Raw genomic sequence first — 16,845 nt, 5'->3', positions numbered from 1 at the left:
CATACAGAATCACCGCAAGTCCCGGCACCATCCAATGTAAATAATCAATTTTAGCAATATACGAATCCAAAAAATTTTCAAGTGTCACTTATACATTTTTGAATCCATTAGCACCTTCTCAAGAGTCACCCACTTTGCTCAATTCTAAATTGCACCGCCCAAACGGGCTGAAAGTCAAGTGCCCCATTAGCACAGCAACACTCAAAGAGGTAACCTTGCCTTAACACCACTGATCAAATTCATACTCTGTGCGCACTACATCATTCACAAATAACAACTCACGTATCCCATGATTTTCATATACTCAGAAAGCGCAATATAACCCGTATTTAGGAATTTTAGTACTCGAGTCATCCTCAATCTCAACTTCTGCAAGTCATAACTAATCAACAAGTATGCCTCAGAACAAAACTAAAATTTAATATATAACCGTGAAATTAAGTCGTCCGTAGCAGGCTCCCCCACTTGGCTCAAAGCCATAGAACAAAATATTCCATAACCCACAATACCCATACTCTATTACTGCCATAATACCGCAGTCAGTTCAACAAAAGCTATTCTTAAGCCCATTCAACACCAACCATAAGATACCTCAATCATCCGCTAAACTCGCATTTATTCTCTTGACAGTCAAGTCAACTTTCTCAATCGGATTTAAATTTGAATCTCAACACATACCCCGCTGGTAGATAAGAAACTCTCCACTCACATTATAAGGAACACACCTACGTAGATTACTCCGCAGGGGATAACCCACCTACTTACCCTCAAATTGGTATCTTGTAATACCCTTTCGCAGTCCCAATTACTATGCAATCACTTTGTCTATCTGAGTCCAAACTCATTAATAAGACATGAGAATATAATTTGTCCCAAAATTTAACAACGTGATAGATCCTTTAAAATATTCACACTCGAGAATGTACGTCACATCAAAACAAAAATCAAGCAACCAATGGACCCTTCTTTACATTTTAAGGAAACACTTCTCTTCATATTCAAATCGTCTTAACACATCTTGCGGTCACTTCATACCCAACACAAAGCCATTCCACCGCTCATCAAGCTAATAATCCCTCTCGTAGGGACATTACCAGACTTATAAGTCCAAGAGCACATGGTCACACAACCGAAATCCCCATGCTCAAGACACAGTCATAACTCGGCCTCAAGTCCTCCAGACTGGCCCATCATCGACACACAGAAATTACATCTCACACTTCATTCATAGAATCACAAGCCGCCAACGCACAGTTGATACCGAGCGCTCATGTGCGCATACGATTGCATGGAAGGAATTCAAACAGTTATATTTCAAGCTGAATCAATTTCGCACAACACAGAAAGAATAATTGGAATTTATCCTAAATGCCCTATAGCCTCTCAAAGATAAGTATGGACGTCATCATACCGATCCTCAAGACTCTACTAGACACTTGCTCATGACTTGTAGAACCTATGAACCAAGAGCTCTGATACCACCTTGTCATGACCCAAAATCTAACTAGTCGTGATGGCACCTAACCCAACCCGCTAGGTTAGCTAGTTATCAACTATCAAATTCCAATGAAATTAAGTAAAAGAAATATCTAAATCTTATTCATTCCCCAAGGACCGGTAGTACAAATTATGAGCTTCTAAGATTAGAATTTATAAAGGTGGTATGAAATAAATACATCATCTGTTCAAAATGTACATAAACATATTTTTATGAATCTAAGGCTACCGTGAACAAGAGGCAGCTACCACCGGAACGCATGTACGTCTTCAATTCCATCTCCCATCGATCATACCAATATGAACAACCAATATCTGCACGCGAGGTGCAGAAGTGTAGTATGAGTATAACCGACCCCATGTACTCAATAAGTAACAAACCAAACCTAAAGTTGAAAGTAGTGATGAGCTGGAACAAAGGTAGGTCCAACACCAATAGCCAATAACATTCCATACCAACGTAAAGCAAGGAATAAAAGAAGAAACTCAGAGATAGAATGCTCAACTTAATCATGATTTTTGAAATATAGTTCTGCCTTTCAAGTATATCAATGAAAACCCAAGTCATTTTCCGAAGTTGCCAAAAATATGAGTAAGTTTGAAAACAGTAATTTTCCCCAAAACATCCTTTCAACCATAGATAAGATGTTCCATTTTTATTTCCAAATAGAAAGTGTAAAATACATCTCTATGCCCATATGTCAACACGTGTGAGAAGTCATGAATGATGTGATATCGTACCACATAAGGAAAATACATCTCTATGCATGTATGTCATGTTTACATGTCAATGCAATGTATCTCAGAGATGAACTCATGTACTCACATTCTCAAAGTACTCAATCTCACTGTCTCACACTTTCCACTCATCATGCTCAATCACTCAGTACTGTATATGGCCAATCCAGCCCAAGGAAGATCCATCCCGAAATATATACATCAGCTGACCACCAGTCACTCAGTACCGAGTAGGGCCAATCCAGCCCGATGGGAAGATCCATCCCCATGTATAAATGCTTCAGACAAGATCCATATCCAGGGAAGATCTATCCATCAATATAAATCAACCGCGCTTACTAGGGGTGTGTGCAGACTCCGGAGGTGCTCCTTCAGCCCAACGCTAAAATCCGCACGGACAACTCAAGTGATATAGTATCAATATCTCAAAATCAGGCCCTCGGGCTCACTCAGTCATCAACCTCTCCAGTCTCTCGGGCTCACAATGACATGACTAGCCCAAAATGATGATATGATGTATCAATAAATAGTAACAGAGACTGAGATATGATATGCAATGAAAGAATATGACTGAGTATGACATTGCAATATAATAAAATAACTCAATAGCAGTAATGACCTCAGTGGCTCCCAATAGAATAAGCATGTAGCCTAGACATGGTTTCTAACATGAATCACAACTTGATAAATTTAGTACGTAGAGATTTCATGATCACAGATAAGTCTAGGTACCTACACAGTACTATAGAAATAACAGAGTCACAGTTTGCACGGTGTACGCCCACACGCCCGTCACCTAGCATGTGTGTCACCTCGACACCAAACACATAACACGTATAGTCAGGGTTCATACCCTCAGCTCCAAGATAAGAAGAGTTACTTACCTCGAGCAAGCCGAATCCAATGTCGAGCAAGCTAAACAATGCTCTAGAAATTCCATTCTTCGCGTATCCACTTCTGAACAGCTCGAATCTAGTCACAATTAAATTTGTTCAGTCCACACAAATTATAGAAATTAATTCCTTATCAAAATACTAATTTTCCCACACAAATTTGAAATTACACTCAAAATCGCCAGTGGGTCTCACATTTTTGGAATCCGACGAAACTCACAAAATCCGACAATCTATCCAATTACAAGTTCAACAACACTAATTTCACTCAAATCCGACTCTGAATCGGTATTCAAAATTCGAAAATTTGATTTATGATATTATAGAAATTTCCTTCTATTTTCTATTGAAGATTCGATAATTATACACCAAAAATGAAGATTAATTCATGAAATATTCTCTTCAAAGTCGCCCAAACCGAGCTCCAAAATTCGAAAATAGATAAAAATGTTGAACCCTCGAATATAAGGCATTCTACCTAGCGTTTTCTAATTTGCGGACACTAGGTCGCATCTGTGACCATCGCTTCTGCGTAACAGGCTCGCATCTACGAGACAGCCTTGACCAGTAGTGATCTGTTCTGCGATGTCCAGGACCGCTTCTGCGGTCACGCTTCTGCGCAGGTTCCTTCACATATGCGGTTCCTTCCGCTTCTATGTCTCTTGTCCAGCAGTGCCCAGTCCGCTTCTGCGAAGGGCTACTCGCTTCTGTGGACCGCACTTGTGGTTCCTCATGCGCAGGTGTGAAGAAACCAGGAACAGAAAAATTCTAGCATTTCCTTAAGTCCGAATTTGATCTGTTAATCATATGAAACTCACCCGAACCTCAACCAAATATACCAAAAAGTCCTAAAATATTATATCAACTTAGTCGAGGCCTCAAATCACATCAAACAACGCTAAAACAACGAATCATATCCCAATTCAAGCTTAATGAAATTAAGAATTTTGCACACAAGTCATAAACGACATAACAGACCTATTCAAATTTTCACAATCAGATTCCGACCCCGATATCAAAAGGTCAACTCCCCGGTCAAACTTTCAAGCTTAAATTTCTATTTTAGCCATTTCAAGCCTAATTTAACTACGGACTTCCAAATAATTTTTCGGACGCACTCCTAAGTCCAAAATTACCATACGGAGCTATTAGAATCATCAAAATTCTATTCCGAGGTCGTTTACACATATGTGAACATCCGGTCAATCTTTTTAACTTAAGTTTCATCTTAGAGACTAAGTGTCTCAATTCATTACAAAACTTCACCGGACCCGAACCAATTACCCCGGCAAGTCATACAACAACTATAAAGCATAAATTGAGCAGTAAATGGGGGAACGAGAATGTAATACTCAAAACGACCAGCCATGTCATTACATTCTCCCGCACTTAAACATAAGTTCGTCCTCGAACGTGCCAAGGGTTGTTTCCAAGCCATCAAATCACTATTCCATCTTACCATGCACGTACCCGGGGGTGATCACATGCCACCCTATTCCATATAGGCCTGACAATATAATATAATTGAAGATCATTACTTTAACTTTAGTCCGTAAAACTTAGAACCCAAATTTCCAACATTCATAATTCCTTTCATAACACAAATCGCACATCTACACACTGTATGAGTCTGAACAAGCTATATCAAGCCATCACTATAACCATAGATATATTCACATAACATACTACACATCTCAGATGCTCGCAGCACCATTGCCGATCACAGTAACTACTCTAACTAACCCGGTACTCGTATAAAACCCCATATCAAGCCAAACCTCGTTCCAAAATCTTCACACTGATGATAATAAAAGAAACATGCGGAATCTCATAACCCCTTATTATATCAACAAGTCATGGAGCTCTCTCTCCCAACCAGAACCATAATCACTTTCTAAGCTGAATTTCAATGTCATCCTCCCAAATATACTGTAATCAAAACTGATAGTACCCATTCTAGGTCCAATAACCATATATTATTAAACATAACTATCCCGCAGAACGCCACACCAATATAATTCAAGCTACCACTGTGCAATCCGGGTACCTAAAACAAATTGGAAAATATCTCAAAGAAAAGAACCGTATTGCAAGTTCAACAAGCACCACCACAACTGCAATGCTATAATATCATCATATATATAGTAGATCCAAGACAAACGAATTTAACAAATGGTAACCAGCTCTTCTAGAGCTCACATTAACATCAACCACATGGCATGGTCACAGGCCTCCAGTCCCAGCATATCATACAAGAGCAATTAAACAAGTACACATGTATATGATAATGAAATACGATTCTCATGCTCTAGTAATGGTATAAATAACATGCAATAGTGTAGGCATGCGCAAAGTCTGCTATCACAACTCAAATCGACAAGTTAACACAGAAATAGTAACTACCAAGTTTTCTCAGGGAATTAGCCTCTTTATAACCTCAAGTATATCCCAGATAGTTCTCCAACGAGAACCGTTATAACTTTATGCTTAACAGTCAACTCTAGGCATATCATAGCCTAATAATTCTTCCGAGTATGGATACTTTCCCCGATGCCCGCACATGGGCTCACACATCACCTATATGCACACTCATAGCGTGTAGCTATCACAAATAATTAACGCAACTAGTACCTCCACTGAGTTTAAATAAAATACTCACCTCAGACAGGTCGCAACCCAGAAACAATATGCTTCTGAGAACTCCCAGCTTCCAAATTTATCGGACACATGAATCATCTTAACTAATCCCAATTCTAGCATTTGAATGACTAACACATCTTTCATGCACAATCATCCCACAAGGAATTCTTCCATAATTCTTTCGTGCCACATTGCATTTATTTGAATATCAGCAGTCTATCAACCATGTGAGTACTGCAATATCTATGAACATACGTAAGTCAAAACATAATTCCCCTTCTGAAATGCGCACCCTTCTCTGGAATTACCGAGCAATTATATCATTCGTCTAAATAACTGAAACTGACCATTCTGTCTAAACTTCGCGATCTTCCCTTCAAGACTGAACTTCCATCTTGTACATGTAAATATTAACCCTGCATAACATATCACATCTAATTACCCACAAGAACCAAGCATACCATTACCATACTAGTCTAGCCTACTACTCACTTATCCTATTTTCTCCGAGTTTCTTCTGAATTACCCTCAAGTTGACACTTCTCCTTGTCAGAACACTACAATCCTTACCCAAAGCTCACTACAAGACATACTAACATAAAATTGCATTGCCCTAAGGCCCGTAAGTTACTGTATTCTTCTTAAGCACCCCCATAAGTACCACAACCGAAACGCCCACTCTGAAAATACCTTATGTGAATTTAAAATTATTCATCTTCCCTTTCTTATACTGAAATATATAATCCATAGTCATACAGAATCACCGCAAGTCCCGACACCATCCAATGTAAATAACCGATTCTAGCGATATACGAATCCAAAACAATTTCAATTGCCACTTATACATTTTTGAATCCATTAGCATCTTCTCAAGAGTCACCTACTTTGCTCAATTCTAAATTGCACCGCCCAAACGAGCTGAAAGACACGTGCCCCATTAGCACAACAACACTAAAATAGGTAACCTTGCCTTAACACCACTGATCAAATTCATACTCTGTTCAAATTACATCATTCACAAATAACAACTCACTTATCCCATGATTTTCATATACTCATAAAGCTCAATATAACCCGTATTTAGGAATTTCTGTACTCGAGTCATCCCCGATCTAAACTTCTGCAAGTCATAACTAATCCAGAAGTATGCCTCAGACCAAAACTAAAATTTAATATATAACCATGAAATTAAACCGTCTGCAGCAGGCTCCCCCACTTGGCTCAAAGCCATAGAATAAAATGTTCTTTAACACACAATACCCATACTCTATTACTACCATAATATCACAGTTTGTTCAACAAAAATTATTTTTAAGCTCATGCAGCACCAACCATAAGATACCTCAATCATCCGCTAAACTTGCATTTATTCTCTTGACAGTCAAGTCAACTTTCTCAACTGGATTTAAATTCAAATCTCAACACATATCCTGTTGGTAGATAAGAAACTCTCCACTCACATCATACGGAACACACCTACGTAGATTACTCCACAGGGGATAACCTACTTACTTAGCCTCAAATTGGTATATTGCAATACACTTTCGTAGTCCCAGTTATTATGCAATCACTTAGTCTATCTGAGTCCAAACTCATTAACAAGACATGAGAATTTAATTTGTCCCAAAATTTAACAACGTGATAGATCCTTCAAAACATTCATACTCGAGAATGTACGTCACATCAAAACGAAAATCAAGCACCCAATAGACCATTCTTTATATTTCAAGGAAACACTTCTCGTCACATTCAAATCGTCCAAACACATCTCGCGGTCACATCATACCCATCACAAAGCCATTCCACCGCTCATCGAGCCACAAATTCCATTCGTGAGGACATTACTGGAGTTATAAGTCCAAAAGCACGTGGTCACACAACAAAAATCCCCGTGCTCAAGCCACAGTCATAACCCGGCCTCAAGTCCTCCAGACTGGCCCATCATTAGCACACAGAAATCACATCTCACACTTTATCCATGGAATCACAAGCCGTCGACGCACAGTTGATACCGAGCGCTCATGTGCGCATATGAATGCGTGGAAGGAATTCAAAGAGTTATGTTTCAAGATGAATCAATTTTGCAAGGCACAGAAAGAAAGATGGGAAATTATCCTAAATGCCTTGTAGCCTCTCGAAGATAAGTATGGACATTATCATACTGATCCGCAAGACTCTACTGGAAACTTGTGCATGACTTGTAGAACCTATCAACCTAGAGCTCTGATACTACCTTGTCATGACCCAAAATTCAACTAGTCGTGATGACATTAACCCAACCCGCCAGGTAAGCCAGTTATCAACTATCCAATTCCAATGAAATTTAACAAGACAATTAAGTAAAAGAAATATCTAAATCTTATACATTCCCCAAGGGCTGGTAGTACAAATCATGAGTTTCTAAGATTAGAATTTACAAAGCTGGTATGAAATAAATACATCATCTCTTTGAAATATACGTAAACAGATTTTTATTAATCTGAAGCTACCATGAACAAGAGGCAGCTACCACCGGAACGCATGTATGTCTTCAATTCCATCTCTCGTCGATCACTGCAGCATCAACAACCAACATCTGCACGCAAGGTGTAGAAGTGTAGTATGAGTATAACCGATCCCATGTACTCAATAAGTAACAAACCTAACCTTAGGTTGAAAGTAGTGAAGAGCTGGAACAAAGATCGGTCCAACACCAATAGCCAACAACAGTGTATACCAACTTAATCATGATTTTGAACAATAATTCTGCCTTTCAAGTATATCAATGAAAACCCAAGTCATTTACCGAAGTTGGAAAAAATATGATTAAGTTTGTAAACAGTAATTTTTCCCAAAATAATCCTTTCAAACCATAGATAAGATGTTCCATTTTTCTTTCTAGATAGCACTGTAAAATACATCTTTATGTCTGTATGTCATGTGTACATATCAATGTAATGTATCTCAGAGATGAACTCATGTACTCACACTCTCAGAGTACTCAATCTCACTATCTCACACTTTCCACTTATCATGCTCATTCACTCGATACTGTATATGGCCAATCCGGCCCATGGAAGATCCATCCCGGAATATATACATCAACTGTCTAGCAGTCACTCAGTACCGAGTAGGGCCAATCCATCCCGTGGGGAAGATCCATCCCCATGTATAAATGCTTCGGACAAGATCCACATCCAGGGAAGATCTATCCATCAATATAAATCAACCGTGCTCACTAGGGGTGTGTGTAGACTCTGGAGGGGATCCTTCAGCCCAAGCGCTAAAATCCGCACGGACAACTCAAGTGATATAGTATCAATATCTCAAAATCAGGCCCTCGGGCTCACTCAGTCATCAACCTCTCCAGTCTCTCGGGCTCACAATGACATGAATAGCCCAAAATGATGATATCATATATCAATAAATAGTAACAGAGACTGAGATATGATATGCAATGAATGAATATGACATTGCAATGTAATCAAATAACTCAACATAAGTAATGACCTCAGTGGGTCCCAACAGAATAAGCATGTAGCCTAGACATGGTTTCTAACTTTAATCACAGCTCGATAACTCTAGTACATAGAGATTTCATGATCACAGATAAGTCCATGTAACTGCACAGTACTACAGAAATAACGGAGTCACAGTTCACACGGTGCACGCCCACACGCCCGTCACCTAGCCTGTGCGTCACCTCAATACCAAACACATAACACGTATAGTCAGGGTTCATACCCTCATCTCCAAGATTAGAAAAGTTACTTACCTCGAACAAGCCAAATCCAATGTCGAGCAAGCTAAACAGTGCTTTAGAAATTCCATTCTTCGCGTATCAACTTCTGAACAGCTCTAATCTAGTCACAATTAATTTTGTTCAGTCCACACAAATTATAGGAATTAATTCCATATCAAAATACTAATTTTCCCCATAAAAATTTTAAATTACACTCAAAATTTCCAGTGGGTCCCATATTTCAGAATCCAACGAAACTTACAAAATCCGACAACCCATCCAATTACGAGTTCAACCATACTAATTTTACTCAAATCTGACTCTGAATCGGTATTCAATATTCTAAAATTCATTTTATGATATTATAGAAATTTCCTTCGATTTTCTCTTGAAGATTCGATAATCATATACCAAAAATGAAGATTAATTCATGAAATATAATAATAAGGGAGTCAAGAACACTTACCCTAAGTTGTGTGGTAATATTCCTCTTCAAAATCGCCCAAACCGAGCTCTAAAATATGAAAATGGATAAAAATGTTGAACTCTCGAATATAAGGCATTTTGCCCAGTGTTTCCGCATTTGCAGACATTATGTTGCATATGCAACCAGCGCTTGTGCGCAACAGGATCACATCTATGAGACAGCCTTGGACAGCAGTGATCGCTTCTGCGATGTCCAGGACCGCTTCTGCGGTCGCGTTTCTGCGCAGGTTCCTTCTCATCTGCGATTCCTTCCGCTTCTGCGATCAGTGTCTCCGCTTCTACTCAAAATTCCACATCTGCGGCTCCTTTCCAGCAGTGCCCCTTCCGTTTCTACGAAGGGTTGCTTGCTTCTACGGGTCGCACCTATGGTTCCTCATGCGCAGGTGTGAAGACACAAGCAACAGAAAAATTCCAGCATTTCCTTAAGTCCGAATTTGATCCATTAATCATTTGAAACTCAACCGAGGCCCCCCGGACCTCAATCAAATATACCAATAAGTCCTAAAATATTATCTGAACTTAGTCGAGGATTCAAATCACATCAAACAACGCTAAAACCACAAATCATACCCCAATTCAAGCTTAATGAAACTAAGAATTTTTAACTTCTACATTCAATGCCGAAACCTATCAAATCAAGTCCGATTGACCTCAAATTTTGCACACAAGTCATAAACGATATAACGGACCTATTCAAATTTTCAGAATTAGATTATGACCCCGATATCATAAGGTCAACTCCCGTGTAAAACTTCCAAGCTTAAATTTTTATTTTAGCCATTTCAATCCTAATTTAACTACATACTTCCAAATAATTTTCCGGACACGCTCCTAAGTCCAAAATCACCATACAGATCTATTAGAATCATTAAAACTCTATTCCGGTATCGTTTACACATAAGTCAACTTCCGGTCAATCTTTTTAACTTAAGTTTCATCTTAGAGACTAAGTGTCTCAATTCATTTCAAAACTTCACCGGACCCAAACCAACTACCCTGGCAAGTCATACAACAACTGTAAAGCATAAATTGAGCAGTAAATGGGGGAACGGGGATGTAATACTCAAAATGACCAGCCGGATCGTTACACCCTATGTTTAAAATAAAATCAACTAGGGAGTAGAGACCCTATGTTGGAAAAGCGACTAGGGAGTGGAGACCCTAAGTCTGAAATAGAATCAACTAGGGTGTGGAGACCCTATGTTGGAAAAGCGACTACGGAGTGGAGACCCTATGTTAGAAATGTGACTAGGGTGTGGAGACCCTATGTCTAAAATATCATCAACTAGGGAGTGGAGACCCTATGTTGGAAAAACAACTAGGGAATGGAAACCCTATGTCTAAAATATCATCAACTAGGGAGTGGAGACACTATGTTGGAAAATCAATTATGGAGTGGAGACCCTATGTTGGAAAAGCGACTAGGGAGTGGAGACAATATGTCTAAAATAAAATCAACTAGGGAGTGGAGACCCTATGTTGGAAAAGCGACTAGGGAGTGGAAACCCTGTGTCTAAAATATCATCAACTAGGTAGTGAAGACCCTATGTTGGAAAAACGACTAGGGGGTGGAGACCCTATGTCTAAAATATTATTAACTAGGGAGTGGAGACACTATGTTGGAAAAGCGATTAGGGAGTGGAGACCCTATGTTTAAAATAAAATCAACTAGGGAGTGGAGACCTTATGTTGGAGAAATGACAAGGGATGGAGACCCTATGTCTAAAATAAAATCAAGTAGGGAGTGGACACCCTATGTTGGAAAGGCGACCAGGGAGTGGAGACCCTATGTCTAAAATAAAATCAACTAGGGAGTAGAGACCCTATATTGGAAAATGTAACTAGAGAGTGGAGACCCAATGTCTAAAATAAAATCAACTAGGGAGTGAAGACCATATGTTGGAAAAGTGACTAGGGAGTGGAGACCCTATGTCTAAAATAAAATAAACTAGGGAGTAAAGACCCTATGTTGGAAACGCAACTAGGGAATGGTGTACCCTATACTACCATGACTTTGAACTTCATTTCTTTTTCATCATTTTAATGTTTTTAAAAAAAAATTATTTGTTAGAGAATGTATAAATGCGGGAAAGAATTTGAGAAAGACTTCCCTTTTAGTGTTGTTGTTGTTGCAGAGATGTTTGTAGCTCTCGCGCGGTCTCTTTTGTTTGTTTTTATTGCACCTGCTTCTTGCAAGGTTTCTTTTGATTGTACATGTTTCCTGTTTTTCAAACAAAGAACAATTGTTAGTTTGATACGGTGGTTGGTTTTGCGGCCTTGATTGTTTCAGTCACTTGATCTTCGCCCATCTTCTTTTGATGATGACTTCATCCTGCCACTAGTTGTTTCTTGAATACCACTTGCTTTTCTGGCCCCGGAGAACCTTTGGCCTTTCCAAACTTTGTAATGACGGTCGGTCACGTGGGACTTAGCCTTTTCCAACTTTATTTTGCCTTTGTAGGCCTTTGACTTCCTTCTTCCAATTTTAACTTCAGAACGTTGGGGAACCTTTGGCTTTTCAAACTTTGCCAAGACGGTTAGCCACTTGGGACTTAACCTTTTCAACTTCAATTTACCCTTGTAGGCCTTTGACTTCTTTCTTCCAATTTTAACTTCAGAGCATTGGGAACCTTTGGCTTTTCAAACTTTGCCAAGATGGTTAGTCACTTGGGACTTAACCTTTTCAAATTCATTTTTCCCTTGTAGGTGCTTTCAATTTGATTTCCTCCTTTCAAGAGTTTTTGATTTCAAAACATCAGCCACATGGCCATTTGGGGTTGACTTGATGCCCCTGCCGAGGTTGGGTGCCTCTTGCATATATTAGCTTGTATCAAATGAAAGACCTGTAAATCGGTCTTGCCATCCCTTCTTTTCCTTAGTTTTGGAACAGAGTTAGATCTAAAGGAATTCAAAGAAAAACAAATAATAGAATTGACAAATGAATTTAGACAAGAGGTATCCCTTTCGGGGAAAGGAAAGAAGGACTTATCTGGAGTACATGCGGACTTCAATGAACAAGACATGCCTTTTGGACTGGATGCCTGATCTATGTAAATCGTATGACTCTAAACAATTCATCAAAACATTTGCCTCGAAACCAAGAAACCTTGCCCATGACTGTGTCGGTTCCAATGGCTGCGTAATCCGCGTTTTCAATCAGTGGCGCCCTTTGCGGTTTTTCACTAAATGACCTCTCTCATTTCTCTTCTCACCATCTCCTTATAGTTCTCTTTGTGAGTTTTCACTAACAAGACTCTCTCATTTTCATTTTCTCTGCTCTCCATCGCCCTATGGTGCCCGTGAGGGTTTTCACCAATAAGACTCTCTCATTTTATTTCTCTCATTTTGGTGGCATCAGATTCAAGTGATTGTATCCTCTAATTCTTGAACATTCTCGTTGATTGATCGGAAGGACTTGAAAAGAATTTGGGTAAAAAGTATTTGGATTGAATTACAACTTTGGAACCTTTCACGCGAAACCATCGCCTAGCCATTGTAACATATGTCCCACTTTCAACTTTTGGGGGTATGTGGATTTTTATTTTGGTATGAGTGAACCCTAGAGAGAGGCTACCTACGTATTCTTTCGGGATCAAGTCAAACGTAGTTTAAGAAACTTTGTTTTTTTAAAATTTATTTTATTTCATTTTTTTATCGTTTTCTTTTTTCTTTCTTTTTCCTTTCCTTTCTCCTCTTTTTTCATTTTTCATTTCATTTCTTTTTTGTTTTTTATTCTTTTTTCTTTTTTTTTTCAATAACATTTTCAAGTTCCAAAGAGGGTAATCAAACAAAAGGAACCGACTCAAAGGATTTGCAAAGGATTGGTAGTGTTTGGATAGTGAGAAAGAAAGCCTTCGTCATCCCAATCGAAGCATGTTAAAGCTGTGAAAGTAATCAAATGTAATACCTTTTGGCCGCATCTGCATTGACCACTCTCTCGGGGTCATTTCCTTCGATGTCTCCCAAATACATCGCTCCCTTTGGCAACACTTTTCTTATAATGTAAGGACCTTTCTAATTTGGAGAAAATTTTCCTTTGGCTTCTTAATGATGCGGGAGAATACGTCTCAGAACGAGTTTCCCCACTTTAAATTTTTTGCGCTGCACTTTCTTCATGTAGGCACGGGCCATTCTTTGTTGATATACTTTCCCGTGGCAAACTGCGGCCATCCGTTTTTCATCAATAATGGTCAACTGTTCCAAACAGGTTTTGACCCATTCCTCGTCCTCGATCTCGTCTTCAACAATGATCCGAAGAGAGGGTATCTCAACTTCTGCAGGTATTACAGCTTCAGTGCCATAAACCAATAATAAAGTTTGGCCCCAACTGATGTGCGCACGATTGTACGATATCCCAATAGTGCAAATGGAAATTTTTCATGCCATTGTCTGGAACCCTGAATCATTTTCCTGGGGATCTTCTTAATATTCTTGTTTGCAGCTTCAACAACACCATTAGCTTTGGGCCGATAAGGAGTAGAGTTGTGATGCGTTATTTTTAATTGTTCGATACCTCCCTCATCAAGTAGCTGTTCAAATTTGCAGCATTATCTGTAATGATAGTTTTACAAATACCAGAACGACAAATGATGCTGGAATGCACGAAGTCCACCATTGCTTTCTTGGTGACGGCTTTGAAAGTGACTGCTTCGACCCATTTTATGAAATAATCAATGGCAACCAAGATGACCCTGTGCTCATTTGAAGCTTTTGACTTGATTGGCCCAATGACATCCATGCCCCATGCAACGAACGGCCAAGGTGCTGACATAGGATGTAACTCTGAAGGCGGTGCATGAATCAGGTCACCGTGTATCTGGAATTGATGGCACTTCCGGACGAAACTGAAGCAATCCTTTTCCATGGTCATCTAGTAGTAACCTGCTTGAAGGATTTTCTTTGCAAGGCCATAACCATTCATGTGGGGCCCACATGTTCCCGAATGCACTTCATTCATGATCTTATCAGCTTCTCGTGCATCTATGAACCTCAAAAGATTCAGAAATGGAGTTCTTGTGTATAAGACCTCTTCGCTCAAAAAGAAACCGCTAGCAAGCCTTCTGATAGTTCTCTTTTGATCTCCACTGGCATGCTCGGGATATTCCTTTATTTTCAAAAACCTTTTGAGATCATGATACCATGGTTGAACATCTGGTTCTATTTCAATTGCATTACAATAACCATTCCTTTCTCGAATTTGGATTTCCAGCGGGTCAATATGAATATTACTCGGGTACGGCAGCATAGAGGCCAAAGTAGCTAGTGCATCTGCTAGCTCATTATGGAATCGAGGAATGTACCTGAACTTGACGGACTTGAACCGTTTGCTAAGATCTTCCACATGTTTCATTTATGGGATGAGTTTGATTTCTCGAGTTACTCATTCTCCTTGGGCTTGCCGAATGATCAAATCAGAATCCCCCATGATTAACAATTCCTCTACATCCAGATCAACTTCCATATTCATGCCCCATGATGAAGGCTTCATATTCTGCGGTGTTGTTTGTACAAAAGAACCAAAGTCGGGCTGTGGCCAGATAGTGCTGACCTATAGGAGAAATCAGAATTGCTCCGGCCCTAACACCTTTTGCATTTACAGCTCTATCAAAGAACATTTTCCAAGCATTGGTGTTCTCCGGAATTACTTCGATTGAGTTCACTTCTTCGTGTGGAAAGTAAGTGCTCAAGGGTTGATATTCATCATCGACCGGGTTATCCGCTAGATGATCCGCCAATGCTTGGGCTTTCATTGCCGTGTGAGTGACATAGACAATGTCGAACTTAGTGAGCAGGATTTGCCATTTTGCTAACCTTCCCGTGGGCATCGATTTTTGGAATATGTACTTCAGAGGATCCATTTTGGTTACGAGATATGTTTTGTAGGCCAACAGGTAATGTCTGAATTTTTGGGCGACCCAAGTTAGGGCACAACAAGTTCTTTCCAACAATGTGTACTTGGCCTAATAATTGGTGAACTTCTTGCTCAGATAATATATGGCTTTCTCTCTCTTCCCGATCACATCGTGTTGCCCCAGGACACAGCCGAAAGAATTTTCAAAGATTGTAAGGTACAAGAACAAAGGTCTTCCAGGCTCAGGCAGAACCAACACTGGCAGATTTGACAGATATTCTTTGATTTTATCAAAAGTCTCTTGATACTCATCTGTCCATTTGATCGACGTGTCTTTCTTCAGCAACTTAAATATGGGCTCACACGTGGTAGTAAGCTGAACAATGAATCTGCTGATGTAATTCAACCTCCCTAATAGACTCATGACCTTTTTCTTGGTTTTCGGAGGTGGTAAATCCTGAATAGACTTTATCTTTGTTGGATCTAATTCAATACCCCTCCGACTGACTATAAACCCCATAAGTTTCCCAGATGGAACTCCGAATGCACATTTAGCTAGGTTTAATTTCAAATTATACATGCGCAGACGCTCAAAGAACTTCCTCAAATCTCGCACATGGTCTTCTTGCATTCTGGATTTAATGATCACATCATCCACATGCACCTCAATTTCCTGGTGCATCATGTCATGGAAGATGGTAGTCATAGCTCTCATTTAGGTTGCCCCAGCATTTTTTAGACCGAATGGCATGGCCCTGTAATAGCAAGTTCCCCAAGGTGTGGTGAAAGATGTCTTTTTTGCATCTTCTTCATCCATCAGAACCTGGTGATACCCAATATAACAATCCACGAAAGACTGTATCTCATGTTTGTCACAGTTGTCAACAAGAATGTGGATGTTTGGAAAGGGAAAATTGTCCTTGGAGCTCGCTTTTTTCAGATCCCGGTAATCAACACACACTCGGGTTTTCCCATCTCTCTTCGGCACTGGAACCACATTAGCCAACCATGTGGTGTAT

The 16,845-nt window shown here is 39.5% G+C and overlaps 2 protein-coding genes across 2 annotated transcripts; both read right to left on the bottom strand.

Moving 5' to 3' along the window:
* Nucleotides 1–14,473: 14,473 nt before the first annotated feature.
* LOC138901748 (uncharacterized) lies at nt 14,474–14,839 on the bottom strand. The gene has a single exon (XM_070189536.1). It carries the CDS (start codon nt 14,837–14,839, stop codon nt 14,474–14,476), a length of 366 nt encoding a protein of 121 aa, XP_070045637.1.
* A 6-nt stretch (nt 14,840–14,845) lies between these two features.
* LOC138901747 (uncharacterized) lies at nt 14,846–15,325 on the bottom strand. The gene has a single exon (XM_070189535.1). The coding sequence runs from the start codon at nt 15,323–15,325 to the stop codon at nt 14,846–14,848; it is 480 nt and encodes a 159-aa protein (XP_070045636.1).
* Nucleotides 15,326–16,845: the final 1,520 nt, after the last annotated feature.

The sequence above is a fragment of the Nicotiana tomentosiformis genome, chromosome 11 (genome assembly GCF_000390325.3).
Source record: "Nicotiana tomentosiformis chromosome 11, ASM39032v3, whole genome shotgun sequence".
Classification (NCBI taxonomy): domain Eukaryota; kingdom Viridiplantae; phylum Streptophyta; class Magnoliopsida; order Solanales; family Solanaceae; genus Nicotiana; species Nicotiana tomentosiformis.
The sequence above is the reverse complement of the archived record's forward strand: the minus strand, read 5'-3'. Positions and strand labels throughout refer to the sequence as shown.